The sequence below is a fragment of the Choloepus didactylus genome, chromosome 6 (assembly GCF_015220235.1).
Source record: "Choloepus didactylus isolate mChoDid1 chromosome 6, mChoDid1.pri, whole genome shotgun sequence".
NCBI lineage: Eukaryota > Metazoa > Chordata > Mammalia > Pilosa > Megalonychidae > Choloepus > Choloepus didactylus.
Genome location: NC_051312.1, coordinates 131,239,680 through 131,256,146, shown reverse-complemented (window position 1 = coordinate 131,256,146; position 16,467 = coordinate 131,239,680). Strand labels below are relative to the sequence as shown.

The 16,467-nt window shown below is 38.6% G+C and overlaps 1 protein-coding gene across 6 annotated transcripts in view; it reads left to right on the top strand.

Moving 5' to 3' along the window:
* Positions 1 to 16,467, top strand: part of CADM1 (cell adhesion molecule 1) — a 340,006-nt gene that overhangs the window by 310,424 nt on the left and 13,115 nt on the right. For 2 of the 6 annotated variants that reach the window (XM_037841526.1, XM_037841523.1), the window contains 2 exons: positions 6,238 to 6,270; positions 13,484 to 13,537. The exons of 2 other annotated variants lie outside the window; for them this stretch is intronic. In XM_037841526.1, the coding sequence (XP_037697454.1) occupies positions 6,238 to 6,270; positions 13,484 to 13,537 (87 nt within the window). The remainder of the gene's footprint in view (positions 1 to 6,237; positions 6,271 to 13,483; positions 13,538 to 16,467) is intronic. 2 more of the 6 variants (XM_037841527.1, XM_037841524.1) reach the window with 1 other exon arrangement.

Here is a 16,467-nt window from a genome sequence, read left to right as displayed (position 1 = left end):
GGGGCCAAATTCCGAAACACATTTAAAAATCCTTTCATAAGAATGAAGTAGGTCATCTTTAAATGAGTTTTTCTCTTCTTTTAGGCACGTATCTAATTAAACATTTTGTGTTGTTTCTTAGAAAAGGAAATAGCATTGTTTTTCTTTTTGGTGTCTAAGCACTGAAAAATCAATATGCCTTGATGGAAGTGATTCCCACCCCCAGGCTCACTTTCGCTTATTGGTCTAATAAGCTTTTTTGCGTCATGTGGTCTAATAAGCCTTTTTGTGTCATCACATAAATAAGGAAAAGGTGAGTACAGCCCTTGTTCTTCAGTGATGTTTAGGGAATATGTCAGAGTAGGAAGCTCAACACCATAGCACATGGATTCAGGTTCTTAGATTAAAAAGTGCACCTGTGCTTATCACTGCCTCTGTGACATGACCATCTCAACTGTAAGAGAGAGCTTTGCTCCACTTAGAGCTGTCCCTTCCCCCCGGGGTCATTAGGCATTCATTCAACAAATAATGAGCACCTGTAACATGTAAAGCACTATGCTAGTGCCTATAGAGACAACAAGCTCCTTGAACCCCTTAAAATATGATTGGTGAAACCCATTGGGATGCAATAGGAGACAGATGCAGTTGAGGCCCATGCAGTGTCACAGGCAGAAGGTGCCATAGAAGATTGAGGAGGACATCCCAGAAAAAGTATACCTGGATCTTTCCCATCAAAGAATGGGTAGGGTTAGGATGTGGCTAAGAGAGGATGACATTTTGGAAATGAAGTGGGAAGATCCAACTTTACTTTAAGCTTCTATCTTCAATGTATGTATTTTGGTCTATTTATATTGCAGGAACATATTAAGAACTTGTTGCTAGGAAATATACATCTCTTATCTTAGAATACTTACCAGATTGCCATACCATTTTCCTAGGATTGGCCTCTACTCTATTGTTTTTTATTCATCATTTATTGAACACTTACTGAGTGTTTTCTGATGTGCCAGTGTTCCTGATGACAATATTATTAGGGCATGGTAAATACCCATGGGCCAACTTTTACATAGTGAACCACCTTTTCAAGTATCTTCCTCCAAAAGTGCACATCCACTTTTTTCATACTGTCACAAATGTCTACATTTTTAATTTGCTGCTGATTGTAAACCTGTTACAAATAGCATCATAGCAACCAGTTTTGGACCCATATTGATTTGGGGGGCAGAAGAGAAGAAATTAGAATACTACCGAGACTGAGGTCACCTGGTGCTACTTTTTTTAAAAAAGAATGAGAGATGGAAAGTGAGAATCTTTTTTTCTAATGCATTATCATATTTCCATAATTTTATTCTCCTTGTTTAAAAATAATCCTGGAGATAAGGACTTGATATGTTTCCATACTGGAGTTCTATTAATAATGCAAATAAATAATAGCATGATATAAGTTTCTCAGAATCAGAAAGTGGTACTTGGAGTGCTTAACATTCTTAGTGTAGGGAAATAAGGACTAGGGACAAAGGATCCACCCACCCCCCACGTAACACTAAGTGCATGTTAGCATCATAGCCTCTTCAGCCTCCCCACCACCATCCTCCTTGCAGCACCCTCTTCTGCGCCTCCTCTGGCCGGTGCCTTCCCTGTTTCTGGCCCTCCTTCCACCCAGCATTCACACACTACTTGATACAGCAATTGTATTCCTTGTGAAAGGAAACCACTGTACAGATTCCTATTGTTTTGCAGAACATCTGGTTTGCAAATGAAAAGATCTCAGGGGCACAGCAGCACTAGTGAACAGTTCTGAAGAAGCTTTTAACAAAACTTGAAATTGCTTAACAAAAAACATCAGCTTCCCTTCCTGCTGTTCTGTGGCACAAAAATCTCTTCACTCAAAGGGGAGATGACATTAAAAAGTAAGAGAGCTTTATTATGACTCTCATATTTGCACCTTTTAGCTTTCCTTCTTTTCCTTTCCATTTCTCCCATCCCCAAGAAATGGGAGTTTATTTAAAGCATAACCTAGGTGGAAGGAAAATTAAACCACAAACCAGTAGAAAATAAATTTTCAAAATTTAATTTTCCAGCATTTATTTATTTGCTTTTAATATATTTCAAATAAGTCAAAAAGGGGTGGGGGAGGGAGAGCAGGCTATATTTAATATATATGGGCCGGCACAGCACAACAATAAAAATAAAATTGTCAGGGGAATTCCACGCCTGCCCTAGTGTCTAGATTTAAAGCAGTTCCAAAACACAAACTGAAGGGGAATTCAATTAAGAAAACCCATTGGCTCCTTATTGACTTTGGTTAAGAAAATAAACTGGGGAAAAGTGTATTAAAATATGTCTGGACTATTTAGTATGCTTTCATTTAGGCTTACGACAATCAAAATGGGAGAATTTAAATTCTTTACAATTAAGTTCTGCCTCGAGCAGATTGGGTTCTCTGGGTTATTACACTGTGCATTTTTTAATGTACACTTTACACACACCCCAAAATGCAGTCTTGTGGTGAGTGAATCTGTGCACTGCAAAGCAGGAGCACCACACACAGATCAATTGGGGAAGAAAAAGTATTTAAGGTTGTGAATTTAATTTTGTTCTAGGATTTACATTTTCATTTATGGCACCCGTTGTGTTTGAGACCACAGACTAATTTATGGATTAGTTTTAAACCCCCAGTCTGTCACACTCAATGAACAATTCTAAGTTGGAGAGAATCCATATGAAAGGATTAGAATGTGCCACAGTGGAGCTTACACATGACTGTTTCAACTAAATATTGCCCAGCTGCCTCTCATGCTGTAATCTTTTTTTTTTTTTTTTTTTGTTACTCGGTTAAATGGCTAGTGTCTCTAATCTCACACATTGTCAGAGCCTTTTCATTTTGTAAATATCCTATAATGCGACCTGATATAGATTTGATGTTTTATTTATTTAAGGTAGGGTTCCATAAACTATTTGTATGGTTGAGAGACTAAGAAGTCAATATTAAGTGAAATATGCATCTTTCATATAGCAGGGCAGTGCCCTCCCTTGAATTCCTTGTTTGATTATACTCATAAAACAGCTAGAGAGTGACTATTAAGGCCTTACACACTTACTGGGTTTGCGAGAATATGGGATTGTTTTTTATTGACTATATAAAATAAATGTACAATAAATTTGCCCTCATCATAATTAAAATTAAAAGAGACAATAGCTCGACTAGGTCTTTTTAATTTCATACCTAACACCCTCATAAGTCCAACTCAACTTTTTGTTTCCTATTTTTCTCAGAGGCATAGCTCAAAGATTATTTTTTAAAGGCAGCAACAAAATGAGGTTTTAAAAAGCCTCTGTTAGGGCAATTAGACACTCATTTTTCAAGATAATTACAGCATTTTTAAAGTTATATAGGAAATTTGCTATTTGCATTTTGTCCATACAGTTTAAATGTTATCAGACAATGTGGTGACTTCACAAGTTGATTCACAGAGGTGGGCTGCAAATTTTTCCAGTTTTATGATTAAGATACCCTAATCAATCCTGCTTCACAGAGCTGTGCTCACTTCAGAGCCGGTTGTCTCTGGTTTCTGCATGAAGTCATAATGCAATTATGAAGGAGAATTAGATTCTGTCATGGTGCTCTCCTGTGGGGACCATAAAGTCACTTCTAAAGAATTTTTTTTTTCCAATTCTTTACTTGAAACCACCTCTGTTTAGATAGCATACTAGAAGCTCTTAGAGAAAGCAGTGACTCTCCAGATCACCCTCAGTCTTGTTCTAAACTTTGCAGCCAACCTGTGTTTCTGCCGCAGGCGCCTCCATCGCTGATCATGGTTTTGCCATTTCCTGCTACGGTAACTGTGCTGTTTGACTTGAACGTACGTTTGCTTTTAACTGGTTTAGAACATGTTTTTCCTTCTTAACATTCTTTTTCCTCCCCTTTTGGGTGCAATTGATGGATTTCCCATCCCCAGAATGGGGAAGCAAGCTGCACTGTGAACTTGCTTTCATTTATTTTCTAGTGCCCACATAGGAGCTGACTTCTAGCTTCACTTGGTTTAATTTCATCATGAAGCCGACATAATGTTGTGTTGTAGGAAGACAGTAAATTGGTTAACTCTGAGATATTATTTTGAAGATTTTTAACCCTTGGGTTTGACTCCACCCCCTTTCTTTCATTTTATACTAATCATTTAACCTGGTTAAAATAAAGCATCTTAAAAGTGCTACTGCAAAAATAAGGAGCCAAAGTGTTTATTGCTTTTATTTTTTAACTTTGGAAAGGAGCCAATGCCTATCTGTAAAATGTATTAGCATGCATGCAAATGCTTCTGTACAAATATGCATTGTTTTTGCCCTCCCAAATTTAAAGTATCCCAAACAAACGCTGGACTTGGATGTTTCAACTAAGAGATATGTGGTTGTGTCATGAGAATCTGGGTATAGATGTTTCAATTGTACAATTTCCTGTATTGTTTTAACTCTATTTTATGCATACAGACTTGCTTGTAAGTAAGTATTGTGTTCTTATGCGGTGTATCTTATGTTTTTCTTTCCTTTATCTATTCTTCAGAAACTCAGCTATAAGTTATATTAAGCTTCAGTGGCCTCTCAGATTTCTGATTAATTCTGGCTCCTTAGAAGGGCTCTCATCTCAAATGGCATAGGGTCCAAAAGAAAGCATGCCAAATTGAGGGGGAATGCCGGTGTGAACTCATGTGTCATATTTATAAATCAGAAGCACCAGGCTCACTTGAATTTTTTTTAAGAAAAGTTACATTTCACCATTCTACTGCATTTAAACATTGCCTGAGTCCAGTCTGAAAGAGTCGTTTGGAGTGTCCAGAGCTCACAGAAATAATTATAGCTGCATTATAAAAAAGGGCAAGTAACTCCTTGCAGTTTTAACCTGGAATCCCACTTCAGCCACTAGCTTGTGACTAGTGATGACTAGCTCATGTCTCAGTATCACCATTCCTTTCTGGCCTGACAGCAGTAGGTAGAAGGAAATGTACTTGAGAGGTACAGAGCTGAGAAGGAAAGCATTGCCAGATGATTGACATTGGAATGAAACCGGCCAGAAGAGTGGAGTTAAAATGACTATGGAAAAAGAATGTCTTTTTGTATTTTGTAGATATTTGTCCCACTTCTCTAGACAAAAATAAAGAGAAAATTCTTGACTTGCCTGAGCCCCTTGAAGAATTTCCTATGAGGAGAAATCAGTATATCTGGCCTGGTGTGGAAGCCAGGTAAAAGAGAGAAACAACGTGAACAGCATCAGAAATAGAAGAAGAAAGAGAAAGACCACAATTTCTTCTACAGCAAGAGCATCCATAATGAAAAAAATACCACATTATCTCCAGTTCCAGCCATAGAAGGCAGGACTCCTGGCAGCTCACACCAGTGAATGGATTCTGAATTGTGAACAAAGGGATGGCTGGATATTTAAATTTGGGGAATATCTTATGATTAGAAGTGGCATTTGGCAGATTGTGTGGACTTGGATGTTTTCATGAGAGGCTTCTGCTCTTAGATTGTAACATTAAGAACAGCAGAGTGAAGAACGGATTGTGTGTGTGTGTGTGTGTGTGTGTGTGTGTGTGTGTGTGTGTTTACGGAAAGTAATCCATGAAAGACTTTAACATGTTCATTCCCATGGCCTCCCAGTTATTGAACTTTCCAGCTAAACTCTGCTGAAATAATATACTGGATGGAAAACTTAAACCCGTATCTGCATCTTCAAGCATCTGAGCATAAGCAGTAGAAGAATACTAACAGTGAGTGATTCAGTGATGCTGAGTTGGCAGACAAGAAGCCTGAGTGCCCGGGTGGGTTGGGTTAAAGCAAAGGCAATGTTTGAATGTATGAATCCATTGTTTAACCAGCCTTCCGACTGAGCTTTTCTGTCGCAGTCCTGAGCCTTGATGCGTTAAGAGCCATCTAGCAGTCACTGAGTTTGCACTGGTGTTTCTCATCACTTTGCATGGTCTTCTGACTATTGAGTAGCAAATATATGTGTCCTGGCAAGACCCCCAGAACCAAAGAATTTACTGTTTTCCTCACTAGCTCGCAGCTTTGAGCTCAAGGCATGTCTTAAAACAGTGCAACTCACTTCAGATGCTTTTTGCTTTTCATTTATTATTGCTTGTCACGCAATGTTCTTTGAAAGCTTGCTCATATATTATCTGTTCCATTTTTTTTCCATTTTCCCTTTTTTTGCATGCCGTTCCTCCTGTTTCTTCCCTTCCTCCAATCCTCTGTTCCCGTCTGTAGACACAACGGCGACGACAGAACCAGCAGTTCACGGTTGGTATCACATTACTGTTTATCTATTTTCTCAGCGCTGCTGAGAGGCAAGGCAAGCCTGGGAAAAAGAGAAATGTAGTCTTCAAGGGAAATCATGTTTCAAGTAGACCGATCTCGTAAATATACCGTAATTTTCAAGGCTTGAAAGGATGGCGGGTCTTGTCATTTCTGTTGTGAGTTGAGCAGCCCCGTGTTGCTCCCTGGGACGAGGCCACCTCCTCCCTGGCTGGAAGGGCAGGAATTTAAGTTGCACGTAGTCCTCCTTACTGAGAGAACTCCACAAAACGCTGAAATACATGTGACTTCGAAAAAACCGCATATTCGCCTAAAAACTGTAGGATCCAATTTAAATGCCCAGTTGCTTTCATTTATAGGCTACAGTCCTCGGTAAATTTTGAAGAGCAGTCATTTATATTACTTAGTAGTTGAGACCGAAGGATAGGTCAAAGAGGAAGGTTTCCTATGCAAATTCACGAGGTGGCAATGAAGATCATTGCTCTTCTTTAGGAAAGTCATAAGTTTAATTATGTTCCAAACTGTATTTATCCCCACAGCTTCTCACCATTTTACTCTTAATCCCAATGTGTTCATATAAGTTCATGCTAACATTTGTCAGGAAAGATGTCCAAACCAAGAAAGATACCAGATGTAAATTTTAACAGCATTAACTGGGACTTAAAAAACAAACAAACAAAAAACCATTTGTGTGTGGATATTTTGTAGGCAATACTAGAAAGTTAAGATTTTAACCAAAAGATGATAAAAACTGAGTGAGTGAAGTTCCGGAGGGGGCATCAGGCAGTGTGTGCTCCTTTTCCCAATTTCACCATTGGCTTCCTAGGTTGTAACAAGTCTGTTAACTTCTTTATGTCTCTCCAGTCAGACAATTAGAATCGTGTTTCATCTGCGTAGTACTTTTTGAGTTAGCTCAAATCTAACCCTGGCCATATTGTGCTTGGAGAAAGATATGCTACTTTAAAAATGGGATGAATTTAAATAATTGAATCCAAGGGAATTATTTTTTAAAGGGCCTACTTATATTACTTTGCATGTTGTGCAGGGTTAAAATCTATCATTTAAATGACAAATGGTGATCATCCAACCCTGCACTGTTCATTCAACTTTAGAGAAACATCTCTTCCTAGCACAGAGGGACTTCCTTAAATAGACCAACATTTTAGGACTTATCCATCAGAAATCTCTAAGCAAACCCCCTGTGTGAGCTATCCTTGAAGGTCAGTTTTGATGCTTGGCAGATCATTCCCCTATCTGGACTTCCCAATGAGGAGTTCTGAGAAAACGCAACAAACTTAGGTACGAAGCAATATATTCCTCCCCCACTCCACTCTCCCCTCACCCCTGCCCTTTCCTGTCATTGACACAGAGGAAAAGTGCATAAAATAAGTTAAAAGGCCAGGTGCACTGACAGTCATGAGAAATCAATTAGGTATAAAACTTTCACTTTGGAAGGTAATGCCCCATAATGCTTGCTACATCTTAGGCATTTCACTCCATTAAGCTTAGTTATTTGTAGGTTTCATCATTAATTGAGCACTTCCTGACTTTTATTGATTATTCTCAGAGCTTTAAGGTTATTTTAATGTAGCTCAAGAGATCTTGTTCTATTCTTTTTAAGGTACTTTTAAGTTCTGAGTTTCCTGTATGTAATTAAGCATAAGATTCATATGTAAGCATAAGACTCCTAAATTCTGTGAGATCTTGGAAGAAATATTGATCACTTATCTTCTAAGACTCCTGAGTTCTGTTTTCTAGGTCCTTTCAATAAAATCCGCATAGTTATGTTACTCCGAGGGATGCAGATCTTGGAATTAGATGGAGTATCTAAAGTAGGAAATTTGTTGCCTGCTTTGAAAAATGTAAAGTTAATTTGGGGGCCAATCCTGATATTAAGATACTGTTTTTTTGGTCAGGTCTTTCTCTATGGAGAGAGAAAAAGGGAAGGTGATCTCTTTTGTGGTATAACAAAGAGACACTTGGAAACAGACTTAAGTGCATTCCTGGTAGCAGGGAGCAGAGATGCTTGTGTTCTGTGAGAAGCAACCACTATCTTATTAATTAGGGGCAATGTTCAAGCCAGTGATGCCTCAGTAGGATTTTATTGACTGGCAGTGCATGAGAAATATAACATCAACTAGAGCTAAGAAATTTTGAAAATAAGAAGGAAAGAAAGAATAGCTCTATATTACCATATTTTAAATTGGACTATTAGCAGCAGAGGAGAGAAGGCTGATCACTGTATAATGCATTTATAAATGCATTTTCTTGCTTTTTCAAAAGCCCCCGTCTTTCCAAAGGGGTCCCACCACTATTGGAATAGCAGACTGTATAGCCCACAGCAAAAAGCTTTAATGAAAGCCAGAGTAATATCTAGATTTTTACTTGACAGAGGGAAAAAAAAATCTGGTCAGTTGTCAGGACAGAAAATGGTGGTAATAGAATATGGTAAAAATTTCAGAGCTGGGGTTAGATTTGCAAAGAGATAGAACGAGTTTTATTCACGTGAATCATGGCTAAAAATCCAGCTTCTTTAGTACAGCAACCACTTGACTTGGATTCATTTAAGAATAATCTTGAGGTGTTTATTATGGTGATTTAGCCTAGAAAAATGTTCAGTGGTTTGATAACTTGGCAACTTAAATGACAAGACATATTAGGCCAGCCAGTCATAACCATCTTATGGTCTCAAAATTTTTCATATTGGATTTCCTTCCATATTTCTCTTTTTACATAAGAAAGAAAAAAAAAACTAATTAAAACAAAAGCTTTCCCTTTGAAGACTCATTAAAATATTTTATTCAAGCTTGTGTTGCTGGAGTATGTATGAAGTATACCAGTGTATGTATGTTGACCGTTTGTTCTTACCAATTCTGATTGGAATAAGCATGTATTGGAAGGTTAGAAATGCATGGGCATGATTCAGAATTAAACGGATTTTCTCCAAAAAGAAACCAAACCACAAGCCACAATGTGTTTTTAAGGATCTAATTGGAAATAAAGATAAATATGAGCGTAAGAATGGGAATTTTAGATTAGGTATGACACAAGTGACCTTCATTTTGAATAAGGTTCTTGAGCATTTGTGTTTTTGGAGCTCATCCTTAAGGCCTGAACTGGAAGAATCCTGTGTTATGTGTGCATGTCGAGCAATGCAAAAAATAACCAAACAAAGAAAAAACACTCTGCCAGATCCCGGCACCCCATGGTCTGAAATTGATGGCAGAAATGCATGAGTGACTTAAAGCACAGATGATATCGTCGTTATTATGATTATTGATGTGTGGGTGCGTGTGATGGTTTGTTTTAGTTTGTTCGTCTCAGTGTGGTTGCCTCCCTGTGTCTTGTGCCTTGTTCTTCTGCCCTGTGTGCCCCCTTCTCCCTTTCCCCACCCTCCCCCTGTGTGAGGGTTCGGGTGACAGCATGCCCATGGTCTGGAAATAGTGCTTGTGCTTTTGCTGCACTGCAGTCAGCTGGCTTCCTCCGGGTTTGAGGTTCTCTGTCTCTCTCTGTCTCTATCTCAATCTCGATCTCTCTATCTCCATCTCTCTGCTATTGTAGTATTTTCAAGTCTACCTGCCCTTCTGCTTTCCACTTCTTGAGACATTAGAGGCTGATGATCTCATGAATTTTTATATTCCAAATCAGTTTTTAAATAGTTTTTAATTCAGTATGCAATCATGGGAAGACTCAAACTGGGAATCCCTCTGAAGAATAATTTTTCTTTTTTCAGTTTTGATTTCAAAATCGTTGGCCTGTGCCAGGTCCATGCTCATACCCTAGACTGCTGCCCTTGGGTGCCCTGAATCTCCCTTTCCCTGACTTATTTTATAAGTAGTACAAGCCATGATAGAATCCTAAAAGCACTTGAAACTTTCTTCTCACTTTATATTCAATCTTGGGGGGATTCTTAAGTCCATTTTAAAGAAAAATGGCCAGCAGTGCACATTACTACAACCACTATGTCCACCGTCTGTGTGTGTGCCCCTACGCCCATCTCTCTGTCTGAGTACATAACAGTGGCATTCAAAGGCTGTCATTCAGTCGAGGGACTCTGCAGACATTGTCGGTTCTACCCAAGAACAAAGCTAAAGAGGTTTATGAATGGCTGCAGGACCTGAAGATTGTGTTTCAGCCTTGATATGCAGTTTGGAAACAATGTGCTACTGTTTAACGGTGTGAACCGAATTTCTGCAATGGGAAGAAGGGAAATACTCTCCACAAAAGCTGACAAAGCAGGAAGAACAGGATGACTGAGCTTTTAGATTAAAACTACCGGGGCGTCTGAACTCATGGCTGGTGATGGAAGTAACAGTTTCCATAATATGGCCACGTGATCAGATGTGTGCCGCTTAGGTAAGAGAGAGACCATCGCTTACTTTGTTTTTCATCATGGGAATGGTACGAGGGCCAGTGGGCTTTATTTGATCATTCTTTGTTGAAATTTTTGGAAAAAATTATACCCTGATGTACTGTGAATCGATCAGCATTTAAATTTTGCTTGACCTTGACCTTGACCTTGAATTTATTTAAATAGCTCCAGGATTTCTGATTTCTAATTTTCTCAAGTTTTCCTGAACTGGGTTTAAAATTGCCACATACCGCTTTTACAAGCCAGCGATATCCGTTGAAAGGAGAAGTAACAACTGCAGAAGCTCTGTCTGAGAAGGCTTAGGGGATATTACAGCACATTGTACCACCACAAAGATGCAAGGCATGCGTCTCTGCTGAAGACATGGTTGTAGTGCATATATTAAATTACCATGTTTGCACCTCAAGATTTTATTAATCATTTTAAAAATCCTGTATGGATGAAAAGTAAACTTTCATTTGTTTAACAAAGTGTAAAGAATACATTTTACTTAGAAGTGAAGAGAAAGGGCTTTAATGGATGATTTGAAAGTTTAAAAAGAAAAACCAGGAGGTAATTTCCCACTTATTCTTAAATTGTGAAGTTTCCTTTTGAAGAATATTCTCTGCTTCATAAAATGCATCTTTGTCTTTTTCTTTGAGAAAATGAGAGGTGTATAATTTTTAACATGAAAGAAAAATACTTAAGCCAAAGCAATTTTAGGGGGTAAATTTTACTTGTCCTCACTTGTAAAGTCTTCACTAAACTCTTCTTAATATTTATTCAGAAATGATCAGGCTAGGCAGAGCACTATAGATTCACAAAATACAATCGTAGGGCAAAAACAAATTTAATACCACGAATCTGAATGGCTTCCCACTTTAGAGCATAATCCAAGCAGTGGATTCCAAATGATTTGGTATATTTTAAACTTGATGCCATTAAAAATGACAGTTTCATCTTTAATGAGGTGTATATCAACTGTCTGTTGGTGTTTAATGGGAAGCTTTGCATTTCAGTGATCTTGCATAAACTTATTTGTCTTTATTTTTTTTAATTAGTTTTCTAATGCCCTCCCAAAGGAAACAGACCTTCAGCAGTGAAGCTGCCTACCTGAAACATCCTTGTTTAATATGATTCAGTAGGTACCAAGCATGTATGTAGGGCCACGTATAAGTGAGGGATTAGCCTTCTGAGAACAGCAAATTCATAATTAACTACAGAGAAGTACTTTATGTTGCCCATTTATAACAATTATTCAAATAATTGTATTCATCAGTCTTTATACAGTGGATAAAGCCAATTAGAAACAGGAGTACTTTCAACCAATCAGATTTCAGAACAAATGGCTCTCATCCGTAGTTGGTTGCCTCTGTAATTCATTGCATTCCTCATTGCTTTCCCTTGAGTTGCCTAAATCCATAGTTTGGGGATACCATAGCTTGAAATCCTCCCATTTTTAATTGGCACCTGCCCTTGAATATTGGCACCCAAGGGTGGTAAAGGAAATTCTCCCTCAAGAATTGACAGTGTGACATCCTCCTTCACAAAAGCAACCCTGGTTATCAATATTAGGTCATTTATTTATTAAACAGCTTATGAAATCCAAGTTTTCAGTGACCTTTTGCCCCTGATCATTTTGGTTAAATTGTGTGTTTGAAATGGTGTGCTCAGTTTGACATTATTTGTTTCCAGAGCATTTATTTTTATTGTTTTTATGCTCTGGTTGGAAGTTTACTGAGCATTACTCCCAAATCATTAATTCAGCAAATACTTACAGTATACTTTGTGCTTGGCCATAGAAGAAGGGGAAAAAATGAATAAAGAAACAAGACATGCCCTTCCCTTCAAAGACCTTGCCGTTTCACAGGTTCACAAATATCTACAAAAGTGACAAGTCTCGTTAGAAAAGTCTGAGCACCCCGTTGTGTGAATTAGAGGACTCGGGGCCGTTAGATGGGACTTTGAGCAGAACAGTAAAGAATAAATGAAGGCCCCCTTTTTCTCTTAACATTTTTGTGTTTTTATTAAAGTTCACTAGAGGATCAGCCTACAAATAAAGCAGGAGGAAACAGTCCATCTCCTAGCTGAGCCTCCCATTGTTTATAAACTCTCTCTTCACCTCTTTATTCCATTCAGAGCTAAGAACCATCTTGGCTGGCCAGCACTGGTGGTGATGTGGATACAGGCATCCCCCTTGATTAGCTCCTGACCTAACTGCTTTTTCAGCTTTGAGGGTTTTATTTTTCAGGAATACCATTGATTTATGAAGTTCTCTTTTTTAAAAAAATCATTTTGCAAATCAGATTTTCTGACAATGGCATAACCTGCAATCTACAGTTAGCAGATGCTGTGCCATTTTAAAATATGTAATCTGAGATAATCATAAATTGGTAATGAACTGTATTTGTCAGTATTGGCAAAGGATTTCAATTTACAGTAAAATGTGAAATAAAACTTACATACATCAGTATGTAACATCTAAATACATTTGTATTAAAGAGCTGTATCAGAGCATCGGCAGCTAACAATCAGGCTTTAGTTTTTTTTTTTTTTCTTTCCGCATGCTGTTATGAATGAGTGGTTTTAAACATTCACCTTCATGTTTCATGTGCTTTGAACAGTGGAGACTGAGGAATCTTTCTGCCTTGATTGTATAGCAATAATGAAATGAAATGATTGGAGAATTGTACTTATGGTTTGATATATTCAAGCTATCCAAAAAAAAGAGAGAGATAGCAAGAGATTTGGCTCATGTTTTTTTAAGAAATTCATCCTCAGTTCTTAAGTGTTTTGTTTATGTCCCTCGAGGAATGGAAAGAAAAACGATTTGTTTTTACTTGTAAGGCCTTACTCAGTTGCCCAATTCCGCAGAAGAACTGGACAGTGAGGACCTCTCAGGTAAGGGCTAGTCATTAGGTAAGGCCCTGCAGTGTCCAACCTGTGGGTGCTCTGTCCGCTTCCACAAAAGGGGCCGTTTGATTTACTGAGCAATTAGTTAGCGACTGTGTATTTTCAGACTAAAGAGAAACACATTTTTCACTAATGCTCTTTCTTCCTCCCCACCTACTCACTTCTCTTCTCTATGTAATGGTATTTACATCTCACATTGGGGCCAGTGTTATCAATACATTGGAGGGAAGGTTAATTTGGGGTTGTACTAAAGCTACTCCATGAGTATTTAGTGTCTTAAAATAATTTTTACATCCTAAATACATAATGATTCAGGAGAAATTTTGTCATGTTACAAGCAGTTTAAGGATGTTGGATTATGTGACAAGATCTGTTAAAAAAAAAAAAATTGACCATATATTTCTGTGGAATAGACTAGGAAAGCCACACCATTGCTATCTTAGAAGTAGGATGGGGAAGGAGCAGGAAAAAAGGGGGGTGGGAGCAGTTGTTTTGTCACACACCATGATGTAAACTAATTATCCACCTCAGACCTTTTTCACAGCACACTGAGCTCTTGCAAAAGTAGTTTTCATGCTTGATTCCAGGATTTAGGTGTTACTAATCCAGAATAAGAAGCATATCCTAAAAAGGAGGGAGGGAGGAGATTTAAAGTGGTCAGAGCTGAACAATTATGAGCTCCCATGATGTTGTAGGACTTCTGTGCCATACAGCTACAGCTTCTTAAACATTTTCATCAGTAATTTCTGATTAAATCGGTAATCAAAGCCCCTTCCTTGTCATTGCAATGGAGATACTAAAGCTTAGAACTGCACACACTGTAGCCTATGGGAAAGGAAGGCTCCATATTGCCCCTTCCTGGCAAGGTTTCACTGCAGCTCCTGAGAGTAGTTGGTTATTGAGGTGCAGACCTTAGACAATCAGTCTTTCAAAATTCAGTAGATTTATTTCCTAATGTGTGCTTCTGTCAAACCTCAGGGATGCCTTTAATTTTCTAAGTAGCATGGCCTCAGATTAGCTCGGCTGTTGGATTTCTCCAGAGTGTAAGCTCCACAAGGCCACATCGCTTGCTTTTGTTCATGGCTGTATACCCATCACCCAACCGTGCCTGTCATGTGGTAAGCACTCAACAGATACTTGTTGGATGAATAAATGAATCCCAAAGAACTTAAATAAATATATGGAAGGACAGTAGCAAGATAGCCAGGTCACCAAGGGAGTGACTATTTCATTTTTGCCTCTCTTATTTGTGGTATATTTAGAGAAGCTGCAAAAATGTTAGCCTGATTTTCTTTTAAAAGAAGAGTAGATAAGTCTTTCTCCCTACTTAAGATGTAATGCTAGAACTAAGTAATTTCTGCTTGTGTTCCTGATTGCAGGTAGTCTCAGTTCCGATACTGACCCTAAATAAAATGACTCCGACACAGTGACCCTGGGCATTTTGGATCTTCTCAAGGAGTTATTAAGACAGGGCAGAGTTCTTGTGGGCTGGGCTGGTCCTGAAACCTCTTGGCATATTAGCCAGGCAAGGATCACTCACATATGCCTAAGAAATTTTTCCCCGCTTTAGGAAAATGTGACTAAATCATCCATCCACCCCTTTTACCAGTACCAGCCGTTGGGAATCCTCCGGGTGTCCCAGCTCTGCACCAGTTCTGCTGCAGTTCTCACAATCACTCCCAGTCAGGAACAATAAACCAACAACTGTTTGTGTTCATAATAATCCAGTTAAATTAATAATGAAGTTGTCCCCTCCCTCACCTGCCTCCAGGAGCACCACTGTCCTTCAGTGCTCGGGAGCCATAAGTCATGTAGAACACTGATGAACCGTCAGCCTGGGCTGGGCCGCCCGTGCATCTGGTTTGATGAACCAATCAAAAACTGATTAGCACCTTTGTTCAAAGGGGATGCTGATTAATCAATTACTATTGATTGTGAGCTTGGCTTCGCTTGGCAGCAGAGACATCCAAAGGAAAAAAAACTAACCAATAAATATTGAGCAGCTGTCATAGTGCTTAAATTTATTAAAACAAAATACATTATTTTTTATGAAGCTGTCTTGAAATGGGTCACTGAAGGGGAGCATATTGATTGAGAAAGGATGAACTTCTCAAATTTCTGTAGCCTAGAGACTGAATTCAATTATAATACAAGACAAACAGGTTAACACCCATCTTAAACAGTCCATCAATAAATTAGAGTAAGTGTTGCACATTTAATGCTAAACTGTGGTAATGAATAATATTACCATCCATTGCCTGCTGTATCCGGGTAGAAATTTCATCCTTTCTGTATTATGGATAAATGTTACATACCAAATTTCCTTCTAAATAATGATGGTCTGTTCTCTATTCATCCCGTTTTCTCCCCCTCTTCCCCCACTCACCGGTGCTACCTCAGTTAATAACATTTCCATAAGCAACATATGGTGCTTCATCCTCACCCAGCAAAGCAAGTTGCCCAGCTGATCCTCCTCTTTAATCTGCATTAAAAAACCATGCCTGTGTGTAGTTCAGTGATTTAATTATTGGCAGACCTGGGGAGCTTATCCAGTTCTACTTTGAACCCTTTTGTTTACTTTTTGGGTGTTAACTTTATTGATGATGGATCCACAAGAGTTTTGAATTGTTTTATCAATTACATCTGCTGTTTCCTGGTGACAGCTGGTGGTTATCGCCACCCATGTGGAATAGAATGGCTTTAAGCATATTTATCCCTCTATTTTAAAACTTTTAAAAAATGTCTCCAACTGCCTCTCTCCCTTCAGCAGTGGAAGGGCCTTCAGGGACTGTTTAGTGGAGTGTGGTGGTAAATACACAGAGTGCCAGAGAATGGCCCTCCAGCACAATCAAAGCCATCCTTCAGTCTTCTGCTTTGGAAGCAAAGGCACTGACAAAAAATTCCAGAGCTGTCATGCT